The sequence below is a fragment of the Hyperolius riggenbachi genome, chromosome 3 (genome assembly GCF_040937935.1).
Source record: "Hyperolius riggenbachi isolate aHypRig1 chromosome 3, aHypRig1.pri, whole genome shotgun sequence".
Taxonomy (NCBI): Eukaryota; Metazoa; Chordata; class Amphibia; order Anura; family Hyperoliidae; genus Hyperolius; species Hyperolius riggenbachi.
Window position 1 is genome coordinate 242030844 of NC_090648.1, and position 17350 is coordinate 242048193.

Below are 17350 nucleotides of genomic sequence, written 5' to 3' on the forward strand. Positions count from 1 at the left end.
ACTGTTACTGAAAGGGAAAGAAAGTTGTGCAACAAATTCTCAGCTTTGCAGATCTTTCACAAGGAAATTTGCCCCTTCACAAAGGGTCAATATGAGGAGGAAACCCTGTGCCCAAATAGTAAAACTCTAGGCGTGAGAGTACTCAGCTAGGGGTACAGCACGGAATATCAAACATTCAGTTTATCAGAGTCCAAAAAATGGGATTTATTGGAGCCAACACAGTAACTGCTGCTTAAATAGGTATCACATTTATTCTTGTATAGTCTTCATTTAAATTGTAGAGTAACATTTAGATTTCCCATGAAGAGTCTCCAATGACAACTAATGGTCCAAAAAGGTGATTTGTATTTTTTAAAATTTTCCATTTATTCACATGTTGTACAGGGAGTGCAGAATTATTAGGCAAATGAGTATTTTGACCACATCATCCTCTTTATGAATGTTGTCTTACTCCAAGCTTTATAGGCTCGAAAGCCTACTACCAATTAAGCATATTAGGTGATGTGCATCTCTGTAATGAGAAGGGGTGTGGTCTAATGACATTAACACCCTACATCAGGTGTGCATAATTATTAGGCAACTTCCTTTCCTTTGGCAAAATGGGTCAAAAAAAGGACTTGACAGGCTCAGAAAAGTCAAAAATAGTGAGATATCTTGCAGAGGGATGCAGCACTCTTAAAATTGCAAAGCTTCTGAAGCGTGATCATCGAACAATCAAACGTTTCATTCAAAATAGTCAACAGGGTCGCAAGAAGCGTGTGGAAAAGCCACGGCACAAAATAACTGCCCATGAACTGAGAAAAGTCAAGCGTGCAGCTGCCAAGATGCCACTTGCCACCAGTTTGGCATATTTCAGAGCTGCAACATCACTGGAGTGCCCAAAAGCACAAGGTGTGCAATACTCAGAGACATGGCCAAGGTAAGAAAGGCTGAAAGACGACCACCACTGAACAAGACACACAAGCTGAAACGTCAAGACTGGGCTAAGAAATATCTCAAGACTGATTTTCTAAGGTTTTATGGACTGATGAAAAAGAGAGTGAGTCTTGATTGGCCAGATGGATGGGCCCGTGGCTGGATTGGTAAAGGGCAGAGAGCTCCAGTCCGACTCAGACGCCAGCAAGGTGGAGGTGGAGTACTGGTTTGGGCTGGTATCATCAAAGATGAGCTTGTGGGGCCTTTTTGGGTTGAGGATGGAGTCAAGCTCAACTCCCAGTCCTACTGCCAGTTTCTGGAAGACACCTTCTTCAAGCAGTGGTACAGGAAGAAGTCTGCATCCTTCAAGAAAAACTTGATTTTCATGCAGGACAATGCTCCATCACACGCGTCCAAGTACTCCACAGCGTGGCTGGCAAGAAAGGGTATAAAAGAAGAAAAACTAATGACATGGCCTCCTTGTTCACCTGATCTGAACCCCATTGAGAACCTGTGGCCCATCATAAAATGTGAGATTTACAAGGAGGGAAAACCGTACACCTCTCTGAACAGTGTCTGGGAGGCTGTGGTTGCTGCTGCAAGCAATGTTGATGGTGAACAGATCAAAACACTGACAGAATCCATTGATGGCCGGCTTTTGAGTGTCCTTGCAAAGAAAGGTGGCTATATTGGTCACTGATTTGTTTTTGAATGGAGAATTCTGTTTAAGATTGGCTTACTGACATTCAAATCCTTGCACAATCTGGGCCCTGGATACCTGAAGGACTTGTTGCAACTACATCACACCCCCCACAATCTTAGATCAAAAGGACGTAACACCTTGGTCACCCCCAGAGTCCACCTCAAAACCTTTGGAGACAGAGCCTTTTGTCATGCTGCCCCTACACTTTGGAACTCCCTGCCACACCCAATCAGGACAGCCCCATCCCTGGAAGCATTTAAGTCTAAACTGAAAACCTACCTTTTCAGTCTGGCATTCATGAACATCTGACTATCTCCTCTGTAACACAACCCAGCCTGAAACCCTGTATTAATCTGAGACACAGCTATGCGCTTTGAGTCCTATGGGAGAAAAGCGCTTTACAAATGTTATTGTTATTGAATGTCAGAAATGTATATTTGTGAATGTTGAGATGTTATATTGGTTTCACTGGTAAAAATAAATAATTGAAATGGGTATATATTTGTTTTTTGTTAAGTTGCCTAATAATTATGCACAGTAATTGTCAGCTGCACACACAGATATCCCCCTAAAATAGCTAAAACTAAAAACAAACTAAAAACTACTTTCAAAAATATTCAGCTTTTATATTAATGAGTTTTTTGGGTTCATTGAGAGCATGGTTGTTGTTCAATAATAAAATTATTCCTCAAAAATACAACTTTCCTAATAATTCTGTACTCCCTGTATATCTCTGTAATCCACACAACAGTGTTTCGGTATGGTAACACACTGTACACTCTCGCAATTTTTGAACGAACGCGAGTAGTGCTTTTTAAGCAATGTATCACGATCCCTCTAGAATCACAGAGAAATGCTGCATGCACCACACTTTGCGATTGCCGCTAATCATGAATTATCTGCAATCGGTGGCAATCACGGCAGTGAGGTCACTGCCATCTCGCAATGTGATGCCACTAAATGTGCCCATTACCAGGTACAGTGAAGCATGCTTTTCATTGACTGTATGTGACACAAAGTAACGCAGCTGTAATGTGCAGTATGACTGTTTCATTCCATTGCTACACAGGCAACAGAACGCAACATCCCACTATGCATGTAGTCTAAGGCAGCCATAAAACATCACTCATGCTACAATTGTATTTATAGAAGCTCTGTATTTGTAGTCCCCATTATTTCATATGCATCAGATATGCATCAGGTATCTCTCTCTTTTACAGGCTTACTGTGGCAGTGAAGAAAGAGAGCAATGTTACCATTACAATCGATAATAATATGACTTTCCTGATTGTCCTTCATCGTGTATGGAAGAATCATCCAATCAATGTAGACTTCTTGGGACTGTACTTCCCTACTGCCAGCTCATTTTCTGATGCAACACATGGCCTGATAGGTAATTTATAATCGAATAGCAAGTGGAATATGTTTCTGGGAAATCTAGAGAATTTGGTGGAAAACACCATCTTCTGCAGTTGTAAGTGGGCCGGGGATTAGTCATGGAGATAAACCTTACGTTTTAAGTATACCTTAAGTCAGAGGGAAAGGGAGGCTGACAAATTCATTTCCTTTTATGCAATGCAGATTGCCTGGCTGTCCTGCTGATCCTCTGCCTTAAGTACTTTTAGCCAAAGACCCTGAACAAGTATGCAGACCAAATGTTTCTGACTGGATTAGCCTTATGCTTGCTTCAGGTGTGTGATTCAGACCCTACCAATGCCAGAATGATCAGCAGGCCTGCCAGGAAACTGGTATTATTTAACTGCTTGCCCGACCACACCACGCCGACTGGCGTGAATGTGGCGTCAGCAGCTCCTGAAGCACTCCGCACTGATTGGCATAAATGGCCTGGAAAGGGGATTGCAGGAGAGCGTGCACACTGTTGCGGGCGCATCCCCGCTGGGATGACTGAGCTCTGCTCCTCCTTCAGCCTCCCAGTGGCGAGTGCCCCTCGGAGACTGTTAGATGGCGAAATTACCTCGCCTGGTTCACGCATTTGTATCCTCCCACCTAGACTACTGCAATGCCCTGTTCATTGGATCTACAGAAAAAGTTCTGCGCCCCTTACAGCTAGTACAGAATGCTGAAGCCAGACTCCTAGCCAATGCCCCCTGCAGCTCACACATCACCCCAGTACTGCAAACGCTTCACTGGTTGCCAGTAAAATGGAGAATCAATTTTTAAGATCTGCCTGCTGACATTTAAGGTTCTACACCACATGGGACCCAAATACATAGCGGATCTATTGGAACTTTATGCCCCTCCACGCACCCTCCGCTCTGCCAACAAGATGAAGCTGGTTATTCCCAGGATACACTTAACATTTGGTGCTCGGGCCTTTTCCTACGCAGCCCCTACTCTATGGAACTCACAATCAGTACGAGAGGCTCCCTCTCTGGACAGCTTTAAAAAAAAAGGCTAAACACTCACCTCTTTTCCCTAGCCTTTGAGACTGCATAATGCAGGGTCACAGCGCTTTGAGTCCCCAGGGAGAAAAGCGCTATATAAATATTATTGTTATTGTTAATAAGTCTGTACAGCACTGCGTTCTAAGGCAGCGCTGTACTGGGGCCAGCCGTGTGACACGGCTGTTCCACTGGGAGGCAAACAAGTGATCGGCTGTCACGCGGATTGGCTGGTGGGGGAGGGTTACAAAATTAATAATAAAAAAAATAGGCATTTTTATTTAAAAAATAAACAAATATTTGTAAAAAAAAAAAAAATTGTTGGTGGGGAGAAAATCACTTGTGTGTTGAGTTGTGCGGCCCTGCAGCTAGCCCTTAAAGGGGAACTTCAGCCTAAACAAACATACTGTCATCAAGTTGCATTAGTTATGTTAATTAGAATAGATAGGTAATATAATCTCTTACCCACCCTGTTTTAAAAGAACAGGCAAATGTTTGTGATTCATGGGGGCTGCCATCTTTTTTCATTGGGGCAGCCATCTTTTTGGTTGAAAGGAGGTGACAAGGAGCAGGAGACACAGTTCCAACTGTCCTGTGTCCTGATCACCCCTCCCAGTTGCACACGCTAGGCTTCAAATGTCAAATTCAAAATGTAAAAAAAAAAAACTGCACCAAAACAGCAGAACGAGAACAACAAACTCAGAAATCCCATCATGCTTTGCACAGCATCAGGGGAAAAAAGCCCAGGCAGTTTTCTTCTGTGCAACTAAAAATGAGGCTTCTATAAGAGAAACAAAGTTCTGATGCTGTGAAACTGTTAAAGAAACACCAAGCCTTTTCAGTGCTGCTGAGACGATTTTTAGTCCGGATGTTCACTTTAAGGCTGCAGTGGCCTATTTTGCTAAAAATGGCCTGGTCTATAGGGGTGTTTAAGACCACGGTCCTCAAGTGGTTAAAAGGACATAATAAATATGGCAGCATCCATAGCTCTTTCACTTCAGGTGTGCTTTAAAGCAGTAGTACAGTCAGAATGTTTCCTCTGCTCCAATAGAATAACTACAGTACTTTGAGTTCTAAAACCCAACAGCTCTGGATGAACACTTGCCTTTCAAGGGCCAACAGGAAGGACTTGCATTGTTTTGCTTAGTGTCATGAAGCGATGCATCATGGGTATTGCCTTTTAGATACATGGAGATAATCAGATAACTATAAGTGTATGACTAATGGGGCTTACCTTAGAATATTTAAAAAAAAAATACTGTATATACCAGTACACATAGAATGGTCTATCCAATAAGCCACGTAGATATGTGCAGTGATGTTGGGGAAATTTAATCACCATCATGTATTGCATGTAAAAGGTGTTTAACAGAATCCCTTGTATATTTTCCATCATGCAGGCCAGTTTATGAAGGATCCAGAAGTGAGTGTGTATGATGTGCGGCCTTCTACAAACCCAGAGAAACCTATAGCTACCATGAATGTGAAAGGAAACAAGCTGACTGTGACAAGGTTAGTATGCAGAGCTTTCTCACAAAGTGAATGCACATGCAAGGCTCTTACACACAGTTACATTGCGATAACATTACAACATAGCTGAAAACATGCACTGTGCATAACCACTGCGGTGGACCCATACAGTGAGGCATACAGTACAATGCAAGTATGCCTCACTGCCCCTGTAAACACACACGTTACTGCATCGGAACCCACACTCGGTGGAGGAATATCATTGCATTTGGTAGTGTAGAAGAGCCGGAAAGGAGCAATCTCCACACCTTTTAAGGAGACTTTGTAACAACATTTTCAGCCTTATTTCTTCTATCCTATAAGTTCCTATACCTGTTCTAATGTGGTCTGTCTTACTGCAGCCTTTCCTAGTTGCACAGTCACTGTAATATATCTTATCTAATCTAATCTTCTTAATCTAATTCTAATCTTCCTTTGTCAGCTTTGTAGGCTCAGGCAAGAATGTGCTACTCTGCTTGTGATAGGGAGAAGCTATACACACACTCTCCACACCCCCTGCAGGCTCTGTATGAGTCACAGACTGAGCTTATCTGAGCCTATCACAAGCTGGTTGGCAGCCATGTCTTTTGTTTGTAAACACTGGCAATTACAAGCCAGGATTGCAGCAGAGAGTAGCAGAAACAGCACAGAGGGGCCCAGGAGAACATAATGAATAGAATGGTATGCTTTTTATTGTAAGAATTTTAGAGTAGAGATTCTCTTCAAGCTGATACACTGCAACTAGGAAATGCATTAGTCACTTTCTTCTACTGTATGTCTTATGGGTGCCATCCTGCGCATGAATTCATTGATAAACATCTGTGACCAATTAAAAGGCTCTGTTGTTGTCCCATGTATTACATTTTTACAGATGAGAAAATGGAGAGAATACTGTATTCTATCACCTAATTCTACGCCTGACTTTTCTTCCTTCAGTTTAGCTAAACTGTACTTGTGTTTTCACTACCAAATATTTAAGTAGACGTTTGGATGTAAATTGAAAAAATAAAACAGTATTTTTAGTGAATATCCACTGACTGTTGTGCACTGAAAATATTTTTTGCAACTCACTTCTCATATGACTTTGTTTTTCTACAACACAGAGGAGTGCAGAAAGAGTACCTGTACAATAATCTACAAGGAACTAAAGTTACCTGTTGGTTTGTACACAATAACGGAAAAGGTTTCATCGATGGACATTACAGAGACTACATGGTGCCAAATCTCTACAGCTTCTTAAAACGTCATTGAGAAACCCTGCACAGATATAGATAATAAAAAAAAAAAAAAACTTGGGAGAAATGTATGTTCACCTGGGAGACAAACGATAAAACATGAACTGGTTTTATCTTCCTTCATAGGCAAATATGGGCTGAACATCTAGTAATAATTGGGAAACAGCTATGTGGAAATAGCACACTGGGTTCTATTTTTCTTAATAAACATGATTTCCAAATGGAAGATTTCACATTTCAAATTGAAATGGCAAAAACATACTAGTGAACATCCTGAAATCTGCATGACTTTAGCAAAGTGTGTAGTATTACAGTAGAATCCCTTCATAGTAAACTTCAAGGGACTTGGCCAAGTAGTCTGCATCAGCAGTTTACTATACAAGTATTGGTCATACACTGCATATTCATGCAGGGGCATGGTAGTGGTTTACTATGAGATTCTACTGTAAAAAAAAAAAAAAAAAGTACCCACCATTTATGCATCTGCTACCTTTAGTGGGGGGGGGTTAATCTCACCTTTCTGAAAGACGAGCTATATTTTTTTTTTTCTTTCATCTGATGTATACTGATGCATCCTTTCTCGCTTTATTTATATGATGTATAAAGTGGTACTGCTATAATTCATTTAATATCAAAATAAACTCACTGTGTGCTATCCTGTCTTGCCTTGTGTTGTGTGATGGCAGATATACGGAATGTAAGCCTGTTATGGTGGCATATACAAATACTGTTACAGCAACCCTGGGGTGAAAACAAACTGATGTGATAAACAATTGTGTTACAGTATAGCCCTAATCCTAAATAAGACTTTCCTGAAATCTCAGTCTTATTCTGTATTTAAAGGTTATAGGACTTCTGATGCAACAAATATTAAACATATTTTACTCACCTGGGGCTTCTTCCAGCCCCAGCAGTAGCTTACAACAGTAGTTGTGCACAAACGCAGTATGCACCAGATGACGTGGACGCATGGGCACAAATGGCGGTGGTCGCGATCTTTACCGGTAACCAGTGGTAACACATATATAAGTAGATAAAGTACTTTCTCCCCTTACATGAAATGTATTGCACAGTCTACATTTTGATTTTAGTGATTTTTCTATAGTAAAAAAGAGAAAATACTTCGGATTCTCAATTTTAAATGTGTCTATCTTGAAGCCAATCCTAATGTCATTTCCACCCTTACTCTCCTCTTCCTGATTGTGTATGCATTGTCCGCCCTCCTCCCACCCAGTGGCATACCTAGGGCATTTGACACCCGGTGCTGGGTATTAAGACCAGGGATGCTCATCCGGATCCGGGGAAACGACCATTTTTCCACTACCTGGTCGGATCTGGATACCTGGGCCACTATCTGGATAGCACTATCCGGATTCTATCCGGATAGCTAGCTGCATAATCCGGCTACCCGCGGGTATCCATCCAGATCCGGATAGTGTAACTAGTAAGGAGATGATTTCATTCAGCCAATCAGAGGGCCTCCAGCAGAAGCCCTAGCAAACAATCACAGAGGGGAACCCTGGCCAGCCCCACCTGACCTCATTGAGCCAATCAGAGGCCTCCCAGCCTAAGTCCTGGCACCCAATCACAGAAGGGAACCCTGGCCAGCCCCCCTGTATAGCAAGGAGGGCTGGCATGATGAGACAGATCGTCCTTGCTTGTGTGGCTGGCTGGTCACTGACAGACTTGCTCCAGTGCTGGCTTAGCAAGTGCTGCCTGTATATAGTGATAAACCTAAAGCTTTGAGTGCTAAACACCTTCACTACACTATTGTTTTATTGTGTTTTTAGCTAGCTAGCTAGCTTCTAATTGTTTGCTTTCATTCACTCAGTTAGGTCCTGTCTGTGTAGGCCAGCAGGACAGTATAGGGAATAGGATTACTGTGTTATTGTATTGTAGTTAGTACTGCAGTTAGTTGTTATGGCGGCGGCCTGGCGGGTACACATGGTGCGTTCCCGCACTCGATTTCCTGCTCAATTCCCGTCGACTCGATTATTTCCAACATGTCCGATTAGCGTTTCGATGGATCGTTAGGTCGATTCGCATGTAAAGTATGCCAAATCGACCTAACGATCCATCGAAACGCAAATTGGACATTTTGGAAATAATGGAGTCGAAGGGAATCGAGTGGGAAATCGAGTGCAAGAACGCACCGCTGATACGCGCCAGGCCGCCACCATAACACAGTGTGCACTGTCTGTCCTCTACTCTGTGGTCTGACACTCCGTGCTGATTTGATGTAAAGTCCAACCCCGATTTTATTTAAGTAAGAGTACCCCACATCATCTGGTGACATCATCACGTATAAGTTGTACTATGTCTTCTGGCACCGGCAGCTGGGGGAGGGGCAGCAAGGGCAAGAGGACAGGGAGCAACATTACAGCCACCCTCAGAAGGTCTGCCTTGTCAGTGTCGACCCCAGCGGGCAGCCTACCCTCAGTCAGCGAGCTTTTCGCTCCAGGCGCCACGATTGAAATCAGGGCTGTTAGCCGCAAGGAGTTTGAGGAGGATGTTTGGGGTTTTGAGGAGGGGGGGGTATGATGTTGATGATGGGATGAAGGACCGTGACTACCATCCACAGGATGGGGATGTCAGCTCTGACTCTGAGGATGCGTCGGTGGGTTTGGCACGGAGGATCAGCATTGCAGACAGTGGCCGTGGAATGCGGGACCCACCACATCCTTCTGCCCCTACCACCAGCCGCACCACTCAACCCCCAACCGCCACAGGGAGAAAAGCCGCAGCATCCCATTCAGGCCGCAGGAGAATGTTCACCTCCCCAATCTGGCCGCCACAGGCCACTGCTGCCGATACCGCCACCTATGTTCAACCCAAAACACAATTGCGGTGTCATTTTTTTGGAGGTGTCTGGGCTGAAAACTGTCATGTCCCAGTTGTGCGATTGGACTTTGGACACAATGTGGGCTGCACAACTGCTGTCTGGAACCTAGTCCTGATGTTAATTGACAGCTTTTTTTTTTTTTTTCTCATTTTATGTCCACCAAATAATTAATTAGTATTTTCCTTTAAAAAAAAACATGATGCTACATGCATCATTTACCCTAAAAACCATTTTAAAGCTATTTAAAGAGCACTTCCGGGTTTTCTATCCGGATACCCAAATAGGTCGGGTACCCGCGGGTAATTTGGTCGGATATCCGGATCGGATCCGGATATCTGGGTACTTGGATCCGGGCGGGTAATAAAAAGCACTACCCGAGCATCCCTGATTAAGACACCCCCCCATTTCTGGGGTAGCTGATGACCCATGGCGCGCGAAGCGGCAAAAAAAAAAAATGGGTGTCGCCCAGACGAGGGAAGAGCTAACTAATTTAAAGTGAACCTGGGGTGGGTGTGATATGGAGGCTGCCATATTTATTTCCTTTTAAACAATACTAGTTGCCTGGCAGCCCTGCTGATCTATTTGGCTGCAGCAGTGAACTGAATTACACCAGAAACAAGCATGCAGCTAATCTTAAATACGTTCAATCATGGCAGTAGATTTGACCAGAAAATACATGCAATCATGTGGCAGACCTGGCCAGAACATACACGATACACCTGCTGATATAAATATAAAAAAAAAAACATTTACTCACCTGCAGCACAGCAGACCTCCTGGCCTCCGTCCGGCGCGCAGTTCCTACGATCCTCTGCAGTCAGCCAGCAACTCCTGCGCTGAGAGCAGGGCTACAAGAAAATGACGCCGAAGCCCTGCACTGCAGACTCAAAGTCTCCAGAGCAGGGCTTCGGACACCATTTTGCCGTAGCCCTGCTCTGCCGGTGAACTGACAAGACATCTATTAGTTCATGCTGGGGGGGTGCTAATAGGGTGTTGGAAAAAATTTTTAGGGGGTGCTTCAGCACCCCAAAGCACTCCCCTGGCGCCGCCACTGCCCCAGTATAGCTAGTATAGTTTCCCCTAGTATAGTTGCTTAGGAGCAAGAAGAGTAGGATTCCGGCACTCTCACGCCTGCAGCAGGAGATTGGGCTTGACCTTGATAGGCTGTATTAAGTGAAGGTGGATGTCTCTTTGAAAAGCGTGCACAGGCTAATGCTACGTACACAATTGTGATAACTATTGTTTGCAAGGAACGATAGTTACCAGACGAACGATATTGGAAAGATTGGAATGCAACGATGGGATGCAGCAATCATCATACACATTTTAACAATCGTTCTTGCAGAAAAGAACGATCAGAAGGATATGTTGCGTACATATTTATATACAATAAAAAAAAACCACATTGAGTTACAATAGATACAAATATTTGATTGTTAACTGGAAAACAAAGTTTAATTGAAATGAGCAATGTAACAATCTTTACGGCCGCGCTACAAAGGAAGTACTGAAGCTGGGCAGAATTCAACGCAGGCGCATTGGCCCTTGTAACGATCGTTCTTGGCGGATGTCTGTACACACTATAGTTTTGCAACAATTGTCGGTAGATATGATCCGTCAGGTTGGATATTTCCATCTTCCCGATGTCGTTCGTGTTAATGATCGTTTGGTAAAGTTCTTTACCCGATTGTTGGCGGAACGATCATCAATGAGCTGTTTCAAACGACCATAGTCGCCAATGTGTACGCAGCATTAGTGATGAACAACAAATTGGTATGGAGGAGGGAGGCAAGGTGGAGCCAACATTGCAATTCAAAACGTGTTTATTGAGACAATGAAAATTATAAAAGCACTTACAGTCTGCTCAGGTCGGATGCGATGTGGGTGTGGTGGGCGCCAGGTCCCCCTGCGGACGTCAGTTTCACACGTCTAGCGCTTGTTCACCGCAGTGGGGAAGATCTTCCCCACTGCGGTGAACAAGCGCTAGACGTGCGAAACTGACCAACTCTAGGCGCCAGGTCTAGGTCCCCCTGCGAAACGGACGTCCGCAGGGGGACCTAGACCTGGCGCCTAGAGTTGGGCGAACTGTTAGTTGAACTGCAGCCGAACTGTTCGGCTGCCCAACCTGTCATGTCGCTGTGGCTGTGGCTCTTACTACTTCCGGGTCGCAATGACCCGGAGTAGTACGTCTGCGCTGGCCCGGCGGAGCGCGTCCTAGATCGCGCTCCCGTTGCCGGGCACTCTCTGCGCATGTGTGTGACGTCATGAGTTCGCCCAACTCTACTGGCGCCCACCACACCCGCATCGCATCCGACCTGAGCTGACTGTAAGTGCTTTTATAATTTTCATTGTCTCAATAAACACGTTTTGAATTGCAATGCTGGCTCCACCTTGCCTCCTCCCCCCCCCTAGTATAGTTGCCCCCGGTATGGGGGAAGCTTGGAAGGAGTGGCGGGGAGGGGGGGCCAGACCCCACCTCCCTCACCTGGGTCCCCTCTTTCTTGCGCTTCACCCCCCCCCCCTAATTAGCAGCAGCTTAGAGAAGCGGGCAGAAGCAGACAAAGAAGACTTACTCACCTGCTTCCTGGCGATGGCGCACAGTGTCATCCTCATGAGACAATGGTATCCAACTTCTCTGCCGCTCACTGTGGTTCTGCTAATCAGGAAGCACAGTGAGCGGTGGAGAAGGCGGATACCAGTGTCATGTGACGATGACGTTGTGCGCCATCGCCTGGAACGCAGGAAGCAGGTAAGTCCTTTCCACCTGCTTCTCTAAGCTGCTGCTAATTAGGAGGGGGGAAGTGCCAGAAGGAGGAGATCCAGGTGAGGGGTCTGGCCCCCCTCCCCGCTGCTTTCCCCGCTACCCCTCTATTCTGTGTTGCTGCCCCCTCCTGCACAGGCCTCTGTGGAGGCCTTGGTGACACCTCCTGGGACGTCCGACACCCGGAGTGCCCCGCCCCTTGCCGCCCTATGGTAGGAACGCCACTGCTCCCACCCAACTCTGAAATAGAAAGTGCATGGTCTCAGCATGAAAAATATTTGCCAATCAGAGAGGGTGTGGGAGGGGAAAACAGGAGGGAAAGAGGCTTTAGTTAAAGGGAACCTAAACTGAGAAGGATATGGATTTTTCCTTTTAAAAAATACTACCAGTTGCATGACTTACCTGCTGATCCTGTGTCTAAAGGCCAATCTACACGATACAATTCTTTATACGATTAAATTACGATTCTATTTACGATCCGATTACATCCGACATGTCCGATCGGGATTCGATTCAGTTCGATTTGCCATTGTTTTGCAATGTCAAATCAAATTGAATCGTATCCTGATCGGACATGCCGGATTTAAGGAACTTGCTCCTAGTACTTATGGTAATGTGTGCCCTAACATACAGCATAAAAAAAAATGCTTTAATCGATAGTATTCCTTTAAGTTATCAAAAAATACAGGAGTAAAATTTGCACTCAGCCAGGAAGCCGAGCATAGGACTTACGAAGTCCAACTACAAGACCAAGTTAACCGGTCATTGGCTACAGCAATAATTTACCTTTAATAAATTAAAGGTTCTGTAGTGACCATCTCTGTCTCCTGACCTCAATATCATTGAGCTACTCTGGGGAGACTTCACAATGTGCAGTTAATGCAAGACAGCCCAAGAATTTATGGGAACTAGAAGCTTTTTTCCAGGAACAATAGGCAGGTTTACCATCTCAGAAGATAAAGAGCCTCTTATGCTGGGAATACACAATGCATTTCTGCCGCTCGATTCTCCACTCGATTCTCTTATCTTCCGCTCATTTTCCTTATCTTTTTCCATTCACTTCTATCAGTAATCGAGCGGCAAAACGATCGAACGGGAGATCGGACATGTCGGAAATTATCCATTGAACCATCTATCGGTAGCAGAAACGAACCGTGTATTCCCAGCATTACACAACTACCAAAAACGACTTCAAGCTATCATTGATGTTAAAGGGTGCAATGTGCAGTATTATGGGGAATGTTAACTTTTGATCAGGGTCATTTGGGCAGTTTGTGAAGAGATTAGGATTTAAAAAGTGTTAATACAAGTGTTGGACATTAAATGGCTTCAGCAAACCACTAGCCATAAGTGAAAAAAGTTTTGTTTGTTTTTTCTTCAAAAAATACTCTCAGTTTTCAAAAACAGTAAACAATGACCATTGTAGTCGGGTAAATTTACCTCAATAGACACATAGTAGGACATGCGCATTGTTATACATGATACAATGACCACGGTTTCCCTTTCCCTCCTCATACCTCAGAATCCTTGAATCCCACCCGTCCCTCCAACTTTCTCAGCGCTAACCATAAGTAAAAACAAACAAAATAAAAAACCATTGCAGCCTGGCAAACTCCAATGGAGGTGTCCCTGGCTGTTTGTACTTCAGTGTGCCAAAGGATCCACCAACGTCCTCTAAACGGTACCACAAGGTCAAAAGTTCCCAAACAATTTATTTCTGTAGGAGAAAAAAGTGATATTTTCTCCATGTTCTGAGCAAAAACTGACCTTTTTCTCCATACCCTGGCCCTCCTGACACTTTCAGGGTAAAAAAGGATAACATTTCTTTTTTAACAAAGCCAGTGTCAGGGAGTTGGCAAAATCCAAACTTGGAAAACTACTCTTTTAGCCACTGCTAGAATGATATGGAAAAGTGCTGATTTTTTTTACCCTGCTTATCCTCATCTTAAAGAAAACCTGAACTGAAAATTAAAAGTCAAAATAAGCATACACAAGTTATACTTACCTTCCATGTAGTCTACTTCTCCGTGTCTTTCTCATGTCCCGTGTCCTGTTTGTTCACTGTGATCAAGGGAATATTCCGTCCTCCATTTTGAAAATGGCCATTACCCATAACAGCTTTCTTGTCAGCACACAGTTAAACTGTAACAGCGCCCACTTAAGCCATAGGGAAATATGGACATTACCTGGTACATCAGTTTTCCTCTTAGCTATAACTGACAGCAACTGATATTTTATTGACTGCAACTGATATATTTCAGATCTGACAATTTTGTCAGAACTGGAAGGGATTATTGTCAGAAGAAAATGGTGAGCTTCTGAACAGAACTGATGGCAAGGTAACTACCGGTATGTAATGTTCATTTGAAGTTACCTCATGTGTTTATTTTAATTATTTTTACTCAGTACAGGTTCTCTTTAAGCATCGTAGTAATTAAAGTGGATCCGAGATGAACTTTTACTCATTGCATAATTGTGTTCCTTTCCCATTGTTTATAGGGCATTCCTCAAGCCAAATACTTTTTGTTTTGATACTAATTCCCTATAAACTAAACATGCCTCGCCCACAGCTTTTCAGAGAGCCTTGGCATTTTCAGACAGTAGCAAGGGCTCATGGGAGCTCAGTCTGTGCAGGAGGAGGGGGAGGTATTACTAGCCAGAGATTTCAGAGGCAGAGAGGAGAAGGAGGAGAAGGGATTAGGTTTTTTTTCACAGGATGAGTGCTGAAGATGCAGATAAGCTTGCCAGTATGTAATGTTTACAATTAACATGGCTGCTGTCATTGTATCACAGGAAGAAATATTCATTCTATTGAAGCTGTTTGCAGCTAGATTTGCTGTGTAAACTATCTAAACTTTAGATAAGATATATAGACAAGTTACCTATTATAGTTAGTTTTTCATCTCAGATCCGCTTTAAACAGACATAACATTGCATCCTTTTGCACAATTTGTTACACATCTTATTGGCATAGACGAAGACTCCTAAAAATTGTCTACTACATAACAAATACAATGCATCAGATCTGCATCTGGGAACGAGCAATTCAGGCAGGCAGGGGTATAGTGGGCAGGGGGGCGTTTATACCTGATGTTAAAAGCATACTTAGCTCTATGAATGAACAGAAGCTGAGACGTTCTGTGCTACTCAGTGGATATAGATGATCCTCCCACCTGTAAGTCTTTCTTCCATTTCACGAAGTTGAGATAGGCCGTTTTAGCCTTCTCTTGTCTCGTAAGACAGCGTGTGAAGTTAGCTAAAGTTTTCAAGGCCTGGACTTGAGGTTATCAAAGGCATCTGAGTGAGCTACATTTGTGACATTGGCAACATGTGATCTTACAAAGGACTGTGTCTAAAGCCGATTTTTCTGCCCTACTTGCAAATGCAGAGTATGTATTAAGTCCCTGAAAGACATCCACGTGTCCGTAAAAAAAAAAAGTTTGTGGTATTCATATTCTATTCTACTGTATGTAAACTTATGAGCACAACTATCTATGCAGATCATGCATAATACTGCAATGATTTAGGATGACATCACTCAGTTGAGAACAATTGAGTGAAAAGCTCCTTAAAGCGGATCAGAGATGAAAAACGAACTATAACAAGTAACTTTTCTATATATCTTATCTAAAGTTTAGATAGTTTACACAGCAAATCTAGCTGCAAACAGCTTTAATAGAAAATGATTATTTCTTCCTGTGATACAATGACAGCAGCCATGTTGTTTGTAAACATTACACAGAGGCAGGCTTAGCAGGCTTATCTGCACCATCAGCACTCAGACTGTGAAAAAAACCTAATCTCCCCCCCCCCCCCCTGAAATCAATGGCTAGTAACACCTCCTCCTCCTCCTGCCCAGACTGAGCTCCCATGAGCCCTTGCTACTGCCAAGGCTCTCTGAAAACCCGTGGGCGTGGTTTATTTAGATTATAGAGAATTAGAGTATTGAAACAAAAACAAAAAAGTACTTGGCTTGAGGAATGCCGTATAAACAATAGGAAAGGAACACAATTATGCAATGAGTAAAAGTTCACCTCGGATCCACTAAAAAAAAAAAAAAAAAAAAAAAAAAAAAAATCACCCAAATTTTTTTTACAGGGATATTCACATTGAAATTGGTTAAACAGAGAAAAAGGGTGTTTATTTTTGACTAGTCAAAGTAAACAAAAATATTAGATCCGAAAAGTTTTTATTAAAAGATTTCCCATCAGAAAATACGGAATGCATACTTTCAGTGAGGAATATGTATCAATAACAAAATGCAGGAACTGCACAAAGATTTACACGGAGGCTTTGCAGCTGCTCTCCTGCATGATTTAATAATACAACCATATATACAGTCCATTAAAACCCTGACACAGTAGAGTTTTTTGTATTCTTCCAGCAGATGTATTTAAGTTGTTTTCATGCCACCTTAGAAAAATCCTCATATGGCAAACCTTCCACCTTCCGACCTTTCAAGGGACCCTGGGAAAAACACACACAAAATATTACAGAACTGGAAGATACAGAACATGCATGCAAAATATATTATAGATGTGGACTTACAGAGTCAATGATAATCGTAGCAGAAAAACTCTTCTCATTTATAGAATCTAATGTGCCAAAATTCCCCTTGTAGCCACCATTTAAAATCAAAACTCTTTTACCTGAGGGGAAGAAAACCAAAAATAGATTAGGAAACTTTACAATTCAAAATGCTAAGCAAAATGGTAATATCCTCCACACAAGCTATTGGATCTGCTACCAAATGCTGTGATATACATAAAGGATCTGTCTCTGTGTGGAAATACAAGTATAGTTAGTAACATTTGCCAAGCAAACTGTCAAAGATGACTCAAAGATGTGGATAAGATGTAATTAAGTGATCATGTGTTAACCACTAAGCTCTTTAGCAATCCAGTACCATACTGTGACATACGTACTTGCTGGGTGTGTGCGCAGATGTAGGGTAAGTTCATACTGAATCCGTTGAAATGTCTA

General features: G+C 43.1%; 2 protein-coding genes across 4 annotated transcripts in view; one reads left to right on the top strand and one right to left on the bottom strand.

The window, feature by feature from the left end:
• Positions 1–7419, top strand: part of ITIH2 (inter-alpha-trypsin inhibitor heavy chain 2) — an 88374-nt gene extending 80955 nt beyond the window's left edge. For both annotated transcript variants that reach the window (XM_068276056.1, XM_068276055.1), the window contains exons 19-21: positions 2839–3011; positions 5421–5532; positions 6633–7419. In XM_068276056.1, coding sequence (XP_068132157.1) covers positions 2839–3011; positions 5421–5532; positions 6633–6780 — 433 coding nt within the window. In that variant the 3' untranslated portion in view covers positions 6781–7419. The remainder of the gene's footprint in view (positions 1–2838; positions 3012–5420; positions 5533–6632) is intronic.
• Positions 7420–16539: 9120 nt separating this feature from the next.
• Positions 16540–17350, bottom strand: part of KIN (Kin17 DNA and RNA binding protein) — a 59806-nt gene continuing 58995 nt past the window's right edge. For both annotated transcript variants that reach the window (XM_068272655.1, XM_068272656.1), the window contains 2 exons: positions 16916–17016; positions 16540–16834 (listed from right to left, as the gene is read on the bottom strand). In XM_068272655.1, coding sequence (XP_068128756.1) covers positions 16772–16834; positions 16916–17016 — 164 coding nt within the window. In that variant the 3' untranslated portion in view covers positions 16540–16771. The remainder of the gene's footprint in view (positions 16835–16915; positions 17017–17350) is intronic.